This window comes from Leptosomus discolor, chromosome 5 (genome assembly GCF_034619465.1).
Source record: "Leptosomus discolor isolate bLepDis1 chromosome 5, bLepDis1.hap2, whole genome shotgun sequence".
Classification (NCBI taxonomy): Eukaryota; Metazoa; Chordata; class Aves; order Leptosomiformes; family Leptosomidae; genus Leptosomus; species Leptosomus discolor.
This window is the reverse complement of record NC_141395.1, coordinates 32,033,751-32,053,550: the sequence shown is the minus strand read 5'-3', so window position 1 is coordinate 32,053,550 and position 19,800 is coordinate 32,033,751. Positions and strand designations below refer to the sequence as shown.

At 45.6% G+C, this 19,800-nt stretch overlaps 2 protein-coding genes across 2 annotated transcripts; one reads left to right on the top strand and one right to left on the bottom strand.

The window, feature by feature from the left end:
- Nucleotides 1–383: 383 nt before the first annotated feature.
- HSPD1 (heat shock protein family D (Hsp60) member 1) lies at nucleotides 384–10,659 on the bottom strand. The gene is made up of 12 exons (XM_086465145.1): nucleotides 10,567–10,659; nucleotides 9,506–9,681; nucleotides 6,413–6,665; nucleotides 5,784–5,866; nucleotides 4,984–5,079; nucleotides 4,573–4,666; nucleotides 3,982–4,150; nucleotides 3,543–3,642; nucleotides 2,386–2,631; nucleotides 1,833–2,007; nucleotides 1,071–1,249; nucleotides 384–989 (listed from the first exon to the last, which is right to left on the bottom strand). The coding sequence occupies exons 2-12, from the start codon at nucleotides 9,677–9,679 to the stop codon at nucleotides 837–839; spliced, it is 1,722 nt and encodes a 573-aa protein (XP_086321271.1). The 5' UTR covers nucleotides 9,680–9,681; nucleotides 10,567–10,659; the 3' UTR covers nucleotides 384–836.
- Nucleotides 10,660–10,829: 170 nt separating this feature from the next.
- HSPE1 (heat shock protein family E (Hsp10) member 1) lies at nucleotides 10,830–15,543 on the top strand. The gene is made up of 4 exons (XM_086465979.1): nucleotides 10,830–11,204; nucleotides 13,128–13,292; nucleotides 14,535–14,624; nucleotides 15,190–15,543. Exons 1-4 carry the CDS (start codon nucleotides 10,830–10,832, stop codon nucleotides 15,238–15,240), a joined length of 681 nt encoding a protein of 226 aa, XP_086322105.1. The 3' UTR covers nucleotides 15,241–15,543.
- Nucleotides 15,544–19,800: the final 4,257 nt, after the last annotated feature.

Below are 19,800 nucleotides of genomic sequence, written 5' to 3'. Positions count from 1 at the left end.
AGCAAAGAGGACTCACCTGCGTCACACCCTCAGGGCACCTTCCCTCCCACAGGACTGTGAGAGGTGGACTGGGCCCATTCCTGCCCAGGAAACCAGCAGCACAGACAGGGCAAATGAAGGTCAGTGCACGTGCCTTGTTTTCATAGCATTGTTTAATATAGCAGAGAACTGTGGTGTCTGTTCAGCTTAGATACTTCTTAGCAAAATTCAAGTCACTTGTATTTCCCAGAAACATTCTGGACAGCGGAATGTTTCCTGGAGGGAAATGCCCCAACATTTCCAAGCCTTCAGTGTCAAATTTCTAGTAGATCTTAGAAGCAGCAGCAGGCTGTCAAGGTTCCCCTATGACTACAGCTTTGTGTGCACATGAATAAGGTGATACATTTTGTAACTTTTGAGCAGTTTGTTTTATTACATAAAGGTCACATAACTGTATATTTGCCTACTTTGTACACAATTGTCTGGTCTTACACACAGTGGCTTCCAAGTTCTTCCTAGTACTGGCAAGCACCAATAAATTCTGAAACAGAATATCAAGTGCCTTAATTAAGTTTAAATCAGGACCTTGGTAGATGGATCTTGCACCCAGTTATCAGGAATGTACAAATGTCTTTATTCAAAAAATACAAAATAAATTATCTGTAGGCATGGACAATGACTGTAAACAATTACACGTGTGTTAAATGAAATCCAGTAACTGATGGTTACAGTGATTCTTTTAAACACCAGTCTCACTTCAGTCACTATCCACCCTCTCACACTGACATCTGAAGTGTTTAAAGTCAGAACTGTCAGTCTTAAACAGCACAGCTCATGATGCATCCCCATCCCAGGAATTAGAACATGCCACCTCCCATGCCTCCACCCATCCCACCCATCCCTCCCATTGCCGGGTCCTTTTCTTCTTTAGGAATTTCAGTCACCACTGCTTCTGCTGTTGATAAGAGAGACGCAACACCTGCAGCATCCATCAGAGCAGTTCTCACAACCTAAAAATAGGAAAGAACTTAATACCTGCCGACTATCACATGAGGAAGGAAAGCTGGGAATTAAAGACTATTTTAGGTTACCTTTGTCGGGTCTATGATTCCTTTTTCTACCATATTCACAAAGTCCCCAAGCATTGCATCATAGCCAACTTCTGATGGACTCTGCAGGATTTTTTCAACTATTAGCGATCCTTCAACACCAGCATTCTTTGCAATAGTCATGGCTGGGATTTTCAGTGTTCTCTTTATTATTTCAATGCCTGTAAGAAAAAGGGTGTTTAGAATTACATATGCTGCTTCTACTGCCAAGGCTGGAGATCAATACAAAACAGAGAGAACCCTCCGAGCAGGAACATAAGCTATGTCTTTGTCAGTTCCAGGGAGAAGAGTTCTCTGCTACTTGACATTTGTCAACAAACGAGATCATTGCAGGACATTCACAGAGGTTTTAGTTTTACTTCTGCAAAAAGCAGTGAGGAGCATCATTACTGTAGCGTGGCACACAGCCTTTTCCCATTGGGCTTGCCACATGATCTCTTAAGCATTCTTAGATCTTACGGCTGTCTGCAATGGCTGTAACAGTCAGCTCAACTCTCCCTCTGAGGGGCTGCGATTCTCTGCAGGGGCTACTGCTGCTTTATCGATACTGGTTCTTTCTCATCCAAGTCAGGGACATGGTGAAAGCCCCTTACCACTGTAAAGCAGAGACCACCATACCAAGGGGATAGGAGGTTCTAAAGATCAAGTAACTAAAAATTCGGCAAAAGCAATTCCGTACATATCTCATAACAGCAGAACATCCATTCTTAACACTTACACACGCGTTCCAAGTAATTTACTTACCAATTTTCTGGTCTTCATTGGCTGGAGCTAAGGCATCTAATGCTGGAATGCAGCGAAGCAGCGCACAGCCACCGCCCGGAACGATGCCTTCCTCTACAGCAGCACGGGTCGCATTCAGGGCATCGGTAACTCTGTCTTTCTTCTCATTCACTTCAACGTCACTGGTGCCACCAACCTATGAGCAGCAAGTCACACGTCAAGGTCCACACAAGAGCCTAGGTGGGAGAGCGCTGCTGGCTACTGAACTGCTGCCACAAAATTAAACAGCCAACCCGAGTCGTCAACTGAAAAGTGCCGGAAAGCAAACCCAGGCTCTCCCAGACTGGCGGTGTTCTTTTGTACCTCAGCACTCAAGAAGCCTAAACACAGTTTTAGCTGGTTATTTCAAAAATAATTTGATTTGGTTCTTAATACCAAAGCGCAGCACTGAAAGAAGCCAGACTCCTCCTCCTCCAAATCAACTGCTAAGATTACGAGACAACCACATAGCAGTAATTCAGACTGGCAATAAAGGACCAATACCGCCCCTTTCCCAAGAAGTTTGACTTCTCACCTTCAATACTGCTACTCCATCAGAGAGTTTGGCCAACCGCTCATTCAGTTTCTCTTTTTCATAGTCACTTGTGGTAACTTCTAGCTGTTCGATAATTTCTTGAATACGTTTTTCAATTTGAGCCTTTTCACCCTTCCCCTTTAGAAGCATGGTGTCATCTTTTGTCACAATGACCTCTCCAACTTTACCAAAGTCATGAGCCTGAATATCTTCCACATTTAAGCTCAAACCCTCTTCTCCAAACACCTGAAACAAATCATGTGAAAAGTTGGCATTCACAGCTTCTCCATGTCAGTCTCTTATGTAAAGACAGGTAAGCACACACAGCAGGTGAACGGTGCAAAACGAGCACACTGCCGAGCCAAGCTCCTCCTTTCTCCTAACAGAGTCCAGGTGTGCGGTCACCTCCCGAACTGGCCCCCACAGAACATGGAGCTGCCAGCTTCTCATTCATGGCTGACTAACATAGCTCACCAATTCAAAATGTCTGGAAAGTAGGGTCATGTCACAGAGTCCTCCCTGTGTTTCAAGGAGTTACAAATATTGCCACTACACTGACTTTAGAACAGACTTTGCTGGTTTCTTACTTTGTGCTCCAGTTAGCTGAAACATTGCATTTTCTTTCAATAACCCCCTTTGGATCAAGTATGACGCCATGATTTTGAATGTGTACAAGAAAAAAGGCAGCATGAAGGGACACTAATCAGCACATCAACTATTTGAGAAGTTCAGTGCAACAGAAAATTAGTCAGGCTATTGCAAATATTTAAAAGAATTGTATTTGCCATACTCAAGTCTGGGTAGTTGAGAGACAAACAGTTTTATAAGGCAGCAAGAAAGCTTTATGATTTCTAAAAAACTTCCTTGAAGTTCCTCCTTCCCCTTAACAACTCAAATGCTGCAAGGAAATTGCATGGAACTCCAGCCAGTTAAAAGGGTGTATTACTCAGGGTCAGTCAGGGCTGTATCACACAGCCATTATCAGTATCTGGGTTTAAAAAAAAAAAAGATGATTCAGAGTCACTGTTACATTTTTGAAAGAACAGGGTGCAGCCTGCAGCACAACAAATACATGCCACAGACCAATACATTCTCTTCTCCTTAAATACCACCAGCATTTCTTACAGCAAGACGCCAGTTAAAACATCAGTACTTACAGCACCACCAGTAGCAATTGCCATATCCTTAAGCTGGTTTTTCCTGTTGTCACCAAAACCTGGTGCTTTTACAGCAACAACCTGAAGACCAACCTTCAGCCTGGAGAGAAGAATTCAGAGAGCAGCACTCCACATGTGTTTAGACAACGAGCCTAATTCTAAAACCACCTATTTCGGTACAGCTCTAACGATCAAGCAAACAAAGAGACCTTCATGAACTGAGCTGGTTTTGCTCAAGAAGGTAGGAAGTTCTGTCAGTTCAGGTGCAAAGCGTGGCTGTGTACAAAAGCTGCTGTTGCTTTGGTGCTGATGAAAAGAACAGACAGCAGCACTACAATACTGCAAATGCAAATACATGCTTTTGTATGTATTCCTTTAAAAGGATGAAAACACACACAAAAAGCAGTATTTGTCTAGAAGGATAAATTTTATGCCTTACCTGTTCAAGACTAGAGTGCTGAGGGCTTCTCCATCAACATCTTCAGCAATAATGACCAAGGGTTTGCGATGAGCATTGGCAATTTCAAGAGCTGGAACTATGGACTGTACACTAGAAATTTTCTTTTCACTGATTAAAACATAGGCGTCCTGGAATTCACATTTCTGCCCTGAAGAAACAACACGCATTATCTGAACAATTCGATTATAAAAACGTATCAAGCATTCTCTTAAACTTAAGCAGCTACTTTGGAGCAAACATTGTACTTTTCAACAGCATTAAAAAAAAAAAAAAAAGGACATAAATTGGTTTCTTGAAGACTCTGCTTCCAATTCTGCATTGTTCTGGAGTGCTGCAGGGCCACCCTGACGTTAGTGTGGACATTACCCACACTTAGCAGAGAAGAAAAAAAAACACCCAAGACTCCAAGCTTTTACCAAGAGTCAAAAGCTTCTCCTGGGGAAGGACTCCCCTGTCCTATTTGCTATGATACACAGTGAAACAGACTGTAAAGTCTTTGTAACAGGTAAGTTAGAAATAACGCTACAAGAGCCACTGTAAGGTATTTGCTGTGTGTTATTGTTAACTCACCTTTGGTTGTGTTAATAAAATATGGAGAGATGTAGCCTCTGTCAAATTTCATACCCTCAATGATTTCCAATTCATCGTTTAGAGTTTTTCCATCCTGTTTAGATGCAAAGTCTACATTAAAGATCCCTTAATTTACCACCAAAAGCACAAGTACAGGTTTTAGCACATTATGCACAACAGAACGAAAGGCTCTGCACGACACCAGTTTTATGTGCTTCCCTTCAAAATATAAGGATTATAAGAGGGAACAGTCATCAAACCCTGATCTAAATAAAGGAGCTGGGGAGGAAGGAATTATGGCGGGATACTGCATATGAGCAGCAGCAGCTACCTCACACACCACAAAAGCCAGCCCTAACAGGAGAAGAGACAGTCGCTTCGCACTTAGTCCGTATGCTGGCCAGTTCTCACCTTGACAGTGATCACACCCTTTCGTCCCACTTTTTTCATTGCATCGGAGATTATATTGCCAATTTCTTGATCTCCATTTGCTGATATCGTGGCGACCTGAAACAGTAAACCATTCAATCTCATTTCATAACAGAAGTGATTTGTTTCCTCACTATAAAGGCAACCACAATAACCATGTTCAATTCCCACATTTCCCGACAAGGCAGGGCAGCTGACTGCAGCGCACCCCCCGCCCCGGATCCCACAACGCCCCTGGAAGGGGCAACGGCTCCGGGGCAGCTCCAGCACAGGGCCAGATCCCGTGCACCAGGCTCATGCAGCACACACGGGCCACCTGAATCTGCAGCCACGGGGAGAAAAAAGCCAAGAAGGCCAACACGCCCGGTGCCTGAGACACAGCTGGGCACCCGCCTCAACATAAACCTCCCTCAGCAGATCCGCCACACCCCCAGAAGTCCACCATCACCTCCCACCCAAACACACATCCTTGCTCTCGTCAAATTTTCCCAAGTACACAAATTTATGTTTTAAGGCCACATTTTGGAAGGAAACTTGAAGATGAGAAAAAGTACCTATTTCTGAACTTACTCCTAGCAGTGTACTTGAAAGCAGAATACTGGGAATTTTAAATAACTCAAGAAAATGGAAGTGTTACCATGAAGATCATTCAATGAAACATACTCTGAATCTTGATGTACACACAAAAATACTCAGGTGTCATACAGGCACACTCGAACTCCATTAAACTTGACTTCACAACACTTTCTGAAGAATACATAAACCTGGTTTGGTTTTTTTACCTGTGCAATTTCTTCTGGAGTTGTAACAGGTTTAGACAGCTTCTTCAGTTCAGCTATGACGGCATCGACTGCAAGCATCACCCCTAACAATGAACGGAATACTTGTGAGTGAACGCAACAAGGTACACGGCACGGAAGAAAAACAGCCCACAAACAGGTTAAATTTTAAACCAAAGTCCACATTGCAAAAATGCATCAGTTTTGCACGTTCAGAAACAAGTGACTGGCAGTTCTGGATCCATATTGTCATTTATACACCTAGTGACCACTTTTTGGAATTGGTATGACATATTTTTCATCATGATCCAAGTTTATGGCAAATTTATTTACACTGTGCCAGTAAATTTATAGACTTAATCAGAAATTAATTAAAAGCAGAAAGGGCTTTAAATGGCGTTTACCTACAACAAATTAAGCAGGTCAACTGCATGTAACATAGTAAAAATGAAGAAAAATGAAGACTTGGTCAGAGAAAGTAACGTAACAGAAATGAGTGGGTTCTCTGGGCATCGCTCTTCATGTAAAGCTTTATGTGGCTCCGCAAAAAGAAGGCAACTCATTCCAGAAGCCAGTCAAATTTGGGACATGAAAAATAAAAATAACATTAAAAACAAGGGAAAAACATGTACCCCTCCTGATTTCTACTGGATTAGCTCCTTTGCTGATCTTCTCAAAGCCTTCCTTCGCAATAGCACGTGCGAGTACCGTTGCAGTGGTGGTGCCATCTCCTGCTTCTTCATTTGTGTTGTTGGCAACATCTTGAACTAACCTGGCTCCAATATTTTTGTATTTGTCTTTTAAGTCAATTGCCTTTGCTACTGTCACACCGTCTTTTGTCACTTTGGGACTTCCCCAGCTTTGTTCAATAATAACTGTTCTTCCCTAGGGTGACAAAGAACAAATATTAAATCAAAGCCACATAATCCACAGCATGCTACTGTAGGAGTTTAACTGAAGATGAAGATCCTTTGTAACAGCCAGAGCCGAACAGAAACATCATCTGGCACAGAGCCTTCAGCTGGGACTTTTTTCAAGCACACACATTACCAAGGTTCTGTAAAACTGGAAAAAATGCTCCAAAGTTTTATACTTTCACAGAACGAGGCTTCATTCCCCAGTCGTAATGCTTAATACCACAGACTCAGAAGTCTGCAACTAGAATGAGACTAGCCTTACAGAGAAAAATAATTGAAGAGATTCCCTCTGACACTAATATTTTCCCCTAAATTTAAAATATAGCAGCATAATGAACTACATTTGCAAAATTTCCACCAAATCACAATAAAAAGTCTATGTGATTGAAAAACAGTAATACAAAACTCAATTCATCGCATGTTCTGGGGAAAAAAAGCAGAGACTCACCAGAGATTAGCCAAGAGAATTAGGAACACTTAACACATTAGTGCTGATGTGTTGCAATACTTTCTCAAACACTGCCGGTAACCAGCCTTTCTTTTAGCCTGCACCTGCATTCAACTAAAAGGCTGGACTATCCTATGCAACGTGCACAGACACAGCTAATGTGGGGAACCACGGACCACCCAGGGAACACAGGGCAGCTGCACCTGCGCAAGAGGACTGCTTGTTCCCAGATGAATTCAACAGCTCCTGGATCAATCATGTTCCAGTTGGAGCTGCAGGCAGCAGAAATGCGAGGAGCCACCTCTGGCCCACTGCTGCCCGGAAGCTCTTTGGCTATCCTGGCAGCTGGAGCCGCTGGAAGAGGGGAGAGCAGCCATCCCACCTCACCAGTCACTCCCAGCTGACCTTGCACAAGGCCCCTCACCTGGCCTGCAGCTCCAGCACAGAACTGATCAAGCCGGCTCCTGCCAAGACACTGCTGTAGTGATCACACCAACCAGAGCTGGGGTGAGGTGCCCAGCAAGCTCACCAAGGACCCACACACAGTGTGCTACCGCTGTGGTGCACTGTGTTCCTCGCTTGCATAGAGCCCGCTCACATCTGCATCCAGGATGTAACAAACTCTGGATTCCTGCCACGCAGGAGGCTACACTGCTGCTGAAGTACAACTGGCCCTAGAAGGTGCAAAAGAAACATTAACCTTCAGCTAGTGATGCTCAACTTACATAATTCTAACTCTGCTATAAAACAATTGTGCCAAAATAATGCATAATCTGACTTCTTACTGCCATGTTATTTGACCTGCACTTCTCCTAAATCTAAAAGTGGTTCAAGATTAAGAAAACTCTACCCAGAGGATCCTGTTACTGTTAAGTTCTTCATGCAGTCTCTCCTTGTTTTGCTTAATTTTATTCTGTATTTTGACACTGTCGCATTCAATATGTTTGTTTGGTAGCTATGAGGAGAGCGGCACGACAAAATCTACTTAGATCCAATCACGTTAAAGGACACACTCAACACTTTTTATCTGTCTCTACTGGTGGTGTTCCTTTTCTCAGAGACACACATGAGTTTTGAATAGTCCTGCAGATCAAGAATCCAAACACTCACACAAAACTAGTTCTGACAAACTAATCAACACACATTGGCAGCAATATCAAAAGATCGCACGAAACCGCAATCCACATTTCTTTAAATACACAGCAGTGCCAAAGGGAAGTTTCCTCACCAGAGTAGTATCTCTTAAAAATGTTGGAAGCAGAATCAGGCATTACAGTGCAATGCCTACATTTCTACAAGTACGTGGAGAACAGCAGATAAGGTGAGAACACTGGAACAAAACCCCCACAAGGTTACAGTAAGTTGCATCAGGAACTGCCCTTTAACCAGTGGATGGGAGCTATGCTTGGGCATTCCTGAACTAGCCTGATCTAAAAAGCCAAGAGTTAAATTAACTGACTACACTTAAACTTTGTTCCTTTATGGAAAACAGCCACAGCTTGCTGACATCACTGTTCCTTAACCTTCCTTGTCCCACCTTACTGCACTTCTGCCTTTCAATAAAGCTAACAGAGCGCCAAAACTGTGCAAGAAATACATTGAGTGAATTTTACAGAGGCCAAGCAGCCTTAAGAGCTACCATGCATATGCTGTTGTTGTACGGAACACATATTCCTAGGAGCCCCCCAAAAAATCAGTGTCTGTTTCTTAAAAAGGAATCTCATTTCAAGCCTTACTGCACATTGCATGACTATGCAGAATACAGCAGCTACTTTTCCAAAAGACCTTGAACTTACAGGGAATCACACGCTATATCTGTCCTATAAGGAACATAAATAAATGCCACTGCCACGGAATTTCACTTAAGCTGCTAACATCTATCAGCCAAACGAAGACTCAAGATCACCTTTCAATGTTTCTTTCACCTTCACAGTTAATACTAAAAAGTGAAGTGATACAAAACTGTAATTTATTAAAAGAAAGTCAAACGCTAGTTAACCCACCTCATAATATAGTTAGTTAAATTATCTACTGCATTGTTACAGGCTAGGTGAGACATGGTAATCTATTATGCACATCGCTTCAAACTGTTCAAAGAAGCATACTGCACCTTTCCCAGTGATCCAATTAATTTTACTTTGTTACTATGAAAAGCAAATACACTATTGCCACAGTTCAAGTGACAAAAATGAAAGTATGGCTGCTTGCAGCAGTTTGTCCATACCCCCACGTCTTTGTGTTACAGATCCGCAGATGATAGTCATACAGCTCTACCAAAGGAAAACCAACAACTCTTCTACTATGGTGTTTCCAACCACATCAAAGCATTAACATCAAATAAATACAAAATTTTCATTTACCTTTGGCCCCATGGTGACAGCTACAGCATCTGCTAGAAGGTCTACTCCTTGAAGCATTAGAGCTCTAGCATCTGCTCCAAACTTCACATCTTTTGCATATGCTCGTGTTAGATGAGGGGCAAGTGCTCTGGACACGGGCCTTATCTGGCGGAGTACTGTAGATAAACGGAGCATGTCTAAAAGATTAAAACAAATCCAGAGGAAAATATAAGTGCTAAGTTTCTGCATAGCTACTTCCAGAATTTTTTTTTTTTTAAAAAAAAAAAAAAGGAGAAAAAGGATTCAGGAAGTAAAGCAAGTGACCATGAGCTTTCACTTTTTTCGACTAACTGAAATGGAGACACCCAAGCAACTGCAAGTAAGAGGACGGGGGAGCCCAGATCCTCCCGCACGATCAGGGCTGCAGCAGCTCCTCACCGAGCAGCCCCCAGGAACGCCGAGCTCCTCCCGCCAGGCCTCCCCTAGCAGTAGGGCGGGGGGCCGGGAGGGCACCGCGGAACCGGCAGCTCTGTGTGTCAGCGGTGCCGCTCCGACGGGCGCCCAGGCGAGGTTCCCACACCCGACTCTCGCTCGCAAGGGCAGCCCGCACCGCGCCGCCAGACGCGGGGAGGCGAAGGGCCGCAGCCACCGGCCCGCGGCGCAGCGCGGTGGGGAGGGGTCCCGGGCCCTCGCCGTGCCCCCGGGGCGGGCGAGCGGGCGGCGGAGGGCCTCCGGCCACATGTCGCCTTCCCTCAGGACGCGCGCAGCAAGGTCAAGAGCCGCTCGCCCCCTACTGCCGGCCCAACGGCGCTGCACCGCCAGGCCCCGCCGCGCGGGCATCGCCCCGCGCTCCGGCCGCCTCGCCCCAGCGCCCAGGATCACGACCGCCGCCCCGCCCCCACAGCGCGCGGGCGGCCGTTAGCTCCGCGCGCTCCAGGAGGCCGGGCCGTTAACCGCGCGGGCACCCCTCCCCCCACAAAGGCAGCCGCTGCCGCGGGGGCACCGGACCCGGGCCCGGGCCAGGAGCAGCACCCCACCACCCCCTCCCCAGGCCGTGCCGTGCTAGCAGCAGGAGGGCTCACCTGCGACCAGCGCGCGGGGAGCAGCAAAGGCCTCCGCCGTCCGAACTCACGGCTGAGCGGGCAGGTCTGCGCGCAGAAGCGGGAAGCGCTCGGCACTCACTACCTCCGCCCCGCCCCCAGCCAGCCGCCGGCCCATGTGGGGCCCTGCACTGCCCGGCCCGGGAACCAGCATAGCCGTCGCGGCCCCGCCCCCGGCGGGGGGAGTGCGGCAACGCCCACTGACAGCCCTCCTGCAGGTCTGCGGCGCCGGCCGCGCTGCGCGCATGCGTGGCAAGCCCCAGCATGAACCACTCAGGTTCCGGGGCCCACCAATTCGAGAACCTTCTGGAACGCTCATGCTCGCCGAAGGTCAAAGTGGAGCTGACCTCACTTCCGGGAGGTTCTCCGACCCCGAGAGCTGGCGGGCGCTGGGCAGCGGGATTCGCGGCGCCGCCGGGGTGCCAGCCGCCTCCGGAAACGGGACGCGGCCCCGGGGGCGAAAAATAAGCGGCGGAATTAAAGCCGATCCCGACTGGGGCGGGGGGACGTGCTCCGCCCCGGGGCGGGGCGCCGGGCGCGCATGCGCAGGCTGTGACCTTTCTCACGTGTGCCTGCAGCGGCCCGGTCACTCGGTGGTGGGGAGCGCAGCAGCCATCATGGTGAGTGCCCGCCGCCCCCAGCCCGGGCCTGGCTCTGTAAGGGGGCCGGTCCCCTCAGGGCCTGGTGGCGGGCCCGCTTGGCCGCTGCGGGCGGGCCGCCGCCGGGGCCCCCGAGCAGCCCCCCGCCGCGCCCGGGTTTTCTCAGCCTAGCGCGGCCCGGCAGCAGCGGCCCCTGGCGCGCCCGTGGGACCAGGCTGAGCTGAGGGAGGGAGGGAGGGAGGGATGTAGCGGGCCCTCACCTGCGGGCGCAGCGGCTCCGGGAGGCGCGGTACTTGCCAGCCCTGCCGGCCGTTAGCCGCGCTCCATTCCCGGCAGAGGTGCCCGCAGCGGTCTGGTAGCGCCGCAAGGTCACACAGTCCCTGCGGTAGGAACGGTTACGGTGGTTAGCGTGGGGGCTGCGGCTGGGACGTGGCGGGGGTGTTTGTCGGGGCGGCCTTTGGCTTCCCGGGTGCCTCGGGAGACAGGCTTCCCTGTCTAAGGCGAGTGGGGCCGCTGGTAAACCTGAAACCCCTGTGTGCGGCGTTCTCGGTCGCTCATTCTCTAGTTTATAACCTGTTATGGTGATCTCACCTTGAAGGAGAATTAGGTAAGGACAGAGCTGCCCTTGTTCCTGCAGTGACACTTCCTTCCCATGATCCTGCTAACGTGAGGAATTGGCATTTCCTAAAACTTTGGGTAAAATGCTCACGGCTGTAAGTGTGGCTGCTTATTTCTGTTAAACACAGAACCGCTCTTTAAAAGGCGAGGATCAGAGCTGTTTCCGTGATAGAATGAGTGATCACAACTGGAAGTCTTTGTCCTGTGTTGTTTTTTGTCATTGTGGTAGCAACAGGAGTGGCGGGATGCATCTTTCATGCACTGCCATGTGTTTGTGCTCTGCATCTAATTTTGTTTTCTCCCAAATTTAAAGAGTGTGTGTATATCGATGAGTGTCAGTAAAGGGCGCGTGGATACAAGGCCCTTTTCTAGTCCTTTCCATGAGTGGGGCTCTGCGTACCTGTCTAGTGGAGCACTCTCTCCATGTGACTTGGCAAGTCGCCATATCTTCCCTTCTAAATCAAAGCGAGTTCCTTCTTCCTGACCCCTGCTCGTTGGGATTTGGTGCTTGCTTTTAGCTCACACCTGGGAGTTAGACTAATGTTGCTGGAATGCAGCCAAGTAGCAGTAAGTAGTTGAAAAAAAATCCAAGAAAAAAAAACCCAACAAACAAAACCCAAAAAACCCACCCTAAGCAGAGGCGGATATTGAAGCAGTCATAGTGGAAGTGTGCCTACCTTCCTGTTTTTAGGGACTTAAACCTACAGTGTCTTGTAAAGTGGAGGTCTGTAGAAGCCAGCACAAGCAACATCACTCGCTTCAGACTTTGGAGGCTGTGTATTGTTACGTGAGTGTGAAGGCTCGAAAGTACCTGAAGAAGACTGACATGGGGTGCCTGGCGAGGCTTGCTGCTTTACTATAAACCACTCTGCTACAGGAAAAAAGATGCAGCTGTCCTGAGAGCTCCTTACTCATCGTTGCGTCTGGTTGGGAGCTGGGTAGATACCGTTCGTACAGTCGGTAACGGCGCTCACCGAACTGCAGTAGCTAACGGTTTGGGACGGAACGGCTGCGGAGCTTTCGGGCCAGAGGCGGTGCCTGCTCCACCTGGTGGCGGCCGGTTCCCGCAGCTGGAGCACACCTCCTGCGGCTGAGCGGGCAGCGTTGCCCCCATCTGCCTGGGTCTTTAGCGACTTCTGACGCAATCGGAGGTGGCATATGTTTACTGCTATTAAAAAAAAAAAAACAAAAAACAAAACCTCAGCAGTTTTCTTAAACGACTCATTTCACTGAAAAGAGAACACGTTTTGTTTTGTTTTTTAACTCTCTTTAACTGCAATTTCGTTGTAATGTTCCTCTTGTTACAATGTACAATTACTTCCACAGGCAGGAAAAGCATTTAGGAAATTTCTTCCCCTCTTTGATCGTGTTCTGGTTGAACGATGTGCAGCTGAGACAGTAACCAAAGGAGGCATCATGATTCCAGAGAAAGCTCAAGGGAAAGTGCTACAAGCGACAGTAGTGGCAGTTGGATCGGGAGCCAGGGGAAAGGTAAGTCCCCCAAAGCATTACATTTGGGTAGAGTTAGTAATGGTGAGGCGGTGGCTGGAATATTATCCCAAGAAAGGGATGGTTGCAGTGCTCACAAAAATGGATGATGTCAATGACTGAATTCAAATGAAGCACAAATTCAAAGAGGAGGCAAAAATCTCAAGTTCCCCTGACTGGATATCTAGTTTCATCGCTTCTCAACCAAAACCTTGAAGGACCAGCAGTCTTCTCTGTTAAAATTATTACATGCCCAAATTTCTGTGACTTCTGAGCAGGGTGGAATCCCAGAATGTGGCATTTACTATCTTGTGCTGTGCAAAATGTCGCTGTTTATATGGATTAGGCTTCCTGGACAAAAGAAAATCAGGAATTAAAATAAATAACTGTTAATATATTTTTTTTTAATTTTGCATGTTGTATATGCATCTGGGATCATAAAAAAAGACAGTCTTCACAAAAGTGCAAATGACTGTGGGTTTCAGGATCAGAAGGGATTTTGCCCCTCCAAAGTGTGTTCAGTTAGTAGCAACAGTTGAAAACAGGTTAAATTTCAACTGGGGCATGTTGACTCGGACTTCTTTCTTTACCATGAGTCACTCCATACGTATCATGCTGTTTTGTGTCAGTGTCTGATTTTTAAAGCTTTATATTGTGAAATGCTGCCAATATTAGATGAACATGCTAATATTTTATTTAGAATACAAAAATATAATTAAACTTTATCAGGTGTTTCTAAACAACTGATTTGCCAGAGCAATGACAAGTTGATTAGAGTAATGAGGATGGGAAGGTACTTTTAACAGGCACGCGGAGAAATTAGCCTTGGCTATAGATATGGAAATGGACTCTCTCCCTTCATTTTAGAAGGGGGTTTCATGGTGTGTCACTTAAATTCTCAGGTTTCTTGTTTTACGGGTTGCTTTTTTAAGTGAAGTCCTATTCAGTGTGTCAAGCAAAGATCTCACAGTTATATTTACACTTAAAACTAAATAAAATTAATTATATTCAGAAAATCACTGCAGTTCTACTGCCTAAATATTGCAGGACTCCTGTGCTTGGGAACTGACTGGTGTGCTTTTCTTCCTAGGAAGCCTATATCTTCTAATTTCACTGTACAATGAAAATACAGAGTTGCTGTGGTTTGCTGAATGTTTTATATGTGGATGGATCATTGTAGTTTGGAGGAATTTTATTACATCTGTCTATGTTGTGGAAAACCAAAGATTTCTTTTTTTCTTTCAGAATGGTGAGATTCAGCCAGTGAGTGTAAAAGTTGGTGAAAAGGTTTTGCTACCAGAATATGGAGGTACTAAGATTGTACTAGAAGATAAGGTAGGTTTCCCAGCTCTGTGAATGCACATTAAGCTGGTGCCCAAAATGTCGTACTGCCAGTGATAAATACTGTAGTTACTTCATAGCGTTGGCAGCATTCAAGGACTGCAGTTGTTGGTATTCAAATGGGAGCAGCTGAATCCAGCCAGCTTCTGGTACCTGCAGTACTTGCTACTTCTACCCTTGCTTAAACGGAAATAACCAAGAAAACCTCTGGCTCTGCCCTCACTGGGTGGACAAAGTGGCTCCATATGCCAAGAGTGTGTTAGAGAGATTCCTAAAAGGCTTTGGAATTACTGGGGTATCTGTGCTTGCAGAATTGTCTTCTAACAGTTTTTGCACTTCCTACTACTAAAAATAGTAACTTGGTAGCTTTCCCAAAGAGTTTCTTATGAACAAAAAAATGTTTTTCAAGAAGTCAAAATGTAGAGCTAGTCTTGGATAGCTCACTTTTGATTTTGTACTTCATGACTGTGGTAGCCCTGACTTCAGGACAAGGCAGTATTTGCAAAACAACTGAAAAAACACCTGATATGACAGGTATCAATGTTTCTTTTCTTTGCAGGACTACTACTTGTTTAGAGATGGTGACATTCTTGGGAAATACGTGGACTAAACCTGTTGCAGTATCAGTCATCCATTCCACTAAAATCCTGAAATTTTTCTTTCATCATGTAAATAATATCCTTTATTTTATAATAAGCAGGCATGGAGTCTCTGAAGTAACATGTGATCTCACGGTAATGATGGAACACAAAAACATGTACAGTCAGAAGTCAGTTGGCTCTTGCTTGAGTTCCATTGAACAGTGAAATTCAGATGACCACCAACCAGCCTTAATTATTCCAAACAACACCATTTTATATCCTTGTCTCTGTACTGAGATTGTAAAGGTCTTTACAATAAACCTCTAAAACTATTCTGCTTCTGTCTCAGTTTCTGCTATTGCTCACTGAAACTGAGTCTCACTTGTCTTACAAACTAATTTCTCTGAAACAACTCAATTGTACTAATATATTGTTTTTCCTAAATGTGTGTGAAGTTGGGAGATGAGTTTAAAAGGGTTATCACTCAGCTGCAGGGTGAAGGGGACTTTCAGCTAGCTCCCTTGCACGTTGAACTTTGTCTTAAGATAACGTGTTTTTTTTTAACTACTGTCTTATAACAGCTAAGACACTGGTACACTGGAAGATTAGTGCATGCAGAGCAGCCTGCCCCACAGCCGTCTAAAAGGAGCTGGTACTGCTCCCAACCTGTGCTAGAACAAAATCATCCAGTTATAGATGAAGCCGATAAGAGTTATCAATGGTTCTTCTTACATATCTCTCACTGAATTTTGTCAATAGAAAACAAGTACCTTCCTTCCAGCAGTTAATTAGGCAGAATTTAGGCTGATGTTAAAGAGAATTTCTTTACTGATGACTGCACTATCTTGTGCCCGATCTCCAGATTTTCCAAAACTTAGGAGAGTGCTGATCTGACAAATTCTATTTCCTTTATCCTTAATGCAGCATTCTTAAATAGCAACACCTTTACTTGAGTAATGCTGAAGCAATCACATTTGCCTATTTCTAAACACCCTGTCTTGCCTTGGAGAGAGGTTCAAGGTTGTTCATGCAGGAGGACACAAATCTGCATGTTACACACTGTTCTGAAGGACGTGTTCAAAGTTGGTATGCTGGCGTTGATCGAGTGCAGCCTAAGAACATACTCTGCCTTAATGTTTTGATGTAGTCTTACATGGAATAAATCAGTATATGGCTTACTGCTACTAACACTTTAATAGCAGTAATTTCTTTCTCATTCCGTTCAAGCTGTTACAGAATCAACATAGCTAGATGCCCTGTAAGCCTTATTCTGGAGAAGACTGGAAAGAACTGTAGTGAAAAATACTTTTCAGAACTTTGGTAGCTGCAGTGGGGGACTTCAGCTTTGATGTACCCTGAAACACAATCAATTTCCTGCCAGGGCAGTTTGGGTTCCATCCCTGCAACAGATAAACTTGCAGTACAGAGCCACATTTTTACCAATTATCACCCAGCTGTTCCACTAGGCACTAGGTTTGACAATCTTAGCTGTAATGTCTTTTGCTATCCCTAGTTGTGGGGTGTCTGCTTGTTGGCTGTTTACCACCAGCCTCTTTTGGAGCTGTAGGAAAACCAGGCAAAAGTTACACCATTCAGGTGATTAAACTCCCACTGAACTATGTGCTAACAGGAAAGATGCTAAATTAAAAAACGTGTTATAGTATAAAAGGCCTATTTCTTGAAATCTGCCTTCTAGTTGTTTTACTGTAGTAGTTACAGCGGTGCACTTCACAGCTGAAACTTAAAAGATTATCACACTACAAGTGTCTTGAAAGACAATTGATTGTGTAATGGAACACAAACTCATTGAGCAGCAGTATCTTCCACTAGAGCAAGCATGCCTTTACCTCCCCTGATAAGGTAGGTATTCTGGTGCAGTCACATACCAACGAGGGGAAGGCTTTTAACATATTTACAAACTACTTACAGAAACTGAATGCAGTAGGAATCGAGTCCCGCCAGAGAAATGTTCAGGCTTAACACTGCAGTGTTTCTCTCAATAATGCCTTCTAGAGGCACAAATTACCTCAGATCCCCACAATTTCAGCAAATAATTTCACAATGTTCGCAGTTCTTTTTTATGAGGAGCCACTACCACCCGTGGGGGTGTGATCTGAGGGCAGGTGACCCAGAGGTAGCACGTGCCCCCTGCCTACCCACACTGCTGGCCTTCACCCCCGCACGCTGTACCCAAGGCAGCCCCTGCCCGCTCTCCCGCAGGACCACGCTCAGCTCGCCCTGCCAAGCGCACACCGCATGAGGCCGTCTCCCCCGACTCTACCTCCAACCCGTGCTTTCAGCCCCAGCAGATTTTCAGCAGCTTGATATCATGCTTATTTAATAAAATACTTAGCATGGCTGTGTGTGCTAGTGTTTACATAAACAACTAAAACCAAAAGTCACATTTTCCTGAAAACTTTCATGGGAGTAAGTAATTTATGGATGTGGGGAAAAAAAAGCGCATTCCAAGGTCTAATCAAATGGAGGACATGCTTGAATGTCTGCAGGATCGATAGAGAACATTTTATTTTTGCACCATGGGGCTACCACTGCAAGCAAGGACAAGGTAACTTTTACATAGCCAAGGTGATCCTTCTGCTGTTACTGTTTCTTACTCCATGGTGGCATGCCAAATTCTGTATCCCTCAGGTTCTACAGAGGAGGCCAGAATCAATCACAAATGCTCTTTCTTTTATGTGTCATTTGTCTACATTCAGCCTGTACCCAGGGCTAAACTATAACAGCCGCTCTATCACCCAACAACCCCTCACCAGCCAGGGAGGGGAATCAGGAAAAAGGAGAGCAGACCCCTGGGTGGAAGTGAGAACAGATTTTAATGAGGTAACACCAATGCCAATAGAGATACACAGAGTTGTACTCAGCCAAATGAATATGCAGTTGTCACAACCGACCAGAGAGCAGTCCTCAGGACCAGGGAAAAGCCAGCAGAGGAACTCCAATGGGAAAATCACAGGAGCTCCCCTTCCTCTGTAAACCTTCCCCCTTTATAGTGAGCAGGACATTATGGTATGGGCTACACCTGTAGCTCACTCCGGTCAGCTGCCCTGGCTGACTTGAAACTGCCCAGCGTGGCTGGCCTACAGTTCTATCCCAGCCAAACCAGGACAGTTGTTCCTGTAGGAGAGTAGACTTCTCTATTCCACTGTTTTCTAGACTGTTTCAAAGCTTTAGTTTTGGCAAAAACGTTTCATATGGCCCTGCCTGCTTTTCCGGGGGGATACAGTCCTTCCCAGCCTTTCCTCAGACTGTCTGAATCGTAAGGAAACAAGATGGACTCCATCTACTTTTGCTACTTTCCTTTCTTAACAGTTCAGAACAGCTCCCACTAGCAGTAGCTATACTGTTTTCAGAAAACCTTTGTTGTCTTGGTTATGTTACTGTGCCATAGTAAGAAAAGGATGAAACTTTTACACATTAGTAGGGAGGAAAGGAAGATCAGGTCCCTAACAGCACAGGAATAGCCAATAAGATTTTGGCTAAATACTCCAGTTTTCACTCTTGAGGGTCATAAGGCAACGAGGACCAGGTAAAAACCAAAAAGTGAAATTACTGTTGATCAGATTTTGTTTAAAAAGAACTTGAAATCAAATAAAACAAAAACAATGAGCAGCATCCAGGAATATAGGGTTAATTATCAAGGGGCAACACAAGAGACCTATGGACTTTTAACATATTCCTTAAGAAAAACTGCAGATTTCTTTTTCCTTTTTCTGCAACCCCATGAGCCAGTTGCAAATGGAACTAACATACATTTTTCACTCTGAGAGGTATTTCTTCACAGCCAGATTTATTTCCATTTTAGAAGCAAGATGTCCATGAAATAAAAGTCAGGGACAAATGGAAATGTCAAATCCCCAACTCTTCTGTGCTTTAGATATCAGTTAAACCTTGAATATGACGGTAGAAAAACAAAACCAAAACAACACAAAACCCCCAAAGAAGCTGGTGACTGTTAAAGGCCTTAAACAGTGAAGTTGCATTTATTTGGGGACTGGCTAATTATAATATCCATCTCATTAAAAATTGATGTTGGGTTACAGCTGATCTAATGAGGTAGTAGGACATTTGTACCCTTCATTCTAATGCACCAGCTTCTCCCAACGTTATGAACCTTTTCATGGTTTCTTACACAAACTGCTGGGAAGCGCTGAGTTTCACCACATGACTCAAAAAGCTAACATCTCTGGGGCAGGAATGCTGACCAGGAGTAAAAAAGTAACTAGTGCAATCCGAAGTGAGGCGCCCGAAGTCAGGAAGGCCACCTCTGTGTTACAGTGTAACGCGAGCAGAGCTGCCATTGCTGTCCGACACCATCTGCGGCTCAGCGAGCGGCAGGCACCCGGGCAGGGGATCACCCCATGGGCAGGGGATCACCCCTTACCTATTTCTCACCGCTGGCACGCTGTCCAGCTTTCAGCTCTAACCCGGCCTCCAGAACAAGGCAGGATCCTGGTCACGGCATTGCCCAAGAAAAATAAGTGCTCAAAATGCACTTTACTTTCTGATGGGAGAGACTAATTAGAGATTTTTCACTGTTTTCAATCCAGAAATGTTTCACATACTCTAAC

What these genes read in the sequence shown, in the direction of transcription:
- HSPD1 (XM_086465145.1), bottom strand. Translation starts at nt 9,679, where the DNA reads ATGCTCCGTTTATCTACAGTACTCCGCCAGATAAGGCCCGTGTCCAGA. An exon ending in AGCACTCTAGTCTTGAACAG is followed by an intron (nt 3,643 to 3,981) that starts GTAAGGCATAAA and finishes TCTTCTCTCCAG; the next exon opens with GCTGAAGGTTGGTCTTCAGG. An exon ending in ATGGAGTAGCAGTATTGAAG is followed by an intron (nt 2,008 to 2,385) that starts GTGAGAAGTCAA and finishes TGCTGCTCATAG; the next exon opens with GTTGGTGGCACCAGTGACGT.
- HSPE1 (XM_086465979.1), top strand. Translation starts at nt 10,830, where the DNA reads ATGCGTGGCAAGCCCCAGCATGAACCACTCAGGTTCCGGGGCCCACCA. An exon ending in GGAGCGCAGCAGCCATCATG is followed by an intron (nt 11,205 to 13,127) that starts GTGAGTGCCCGC and finishes TTACTTCCACAG; the next exon opens with GCAGGAAAAGCATTTAGGAA. An exon ending in AGATTGTACTAGAAGATAAG is followed by an intron (nt 14,625 to 15,189) that starts GTAGGTTTCCCA and finishes TTTTCTTTGCAG; the next exon opens with GACTACTACTTGTTTAGAGA.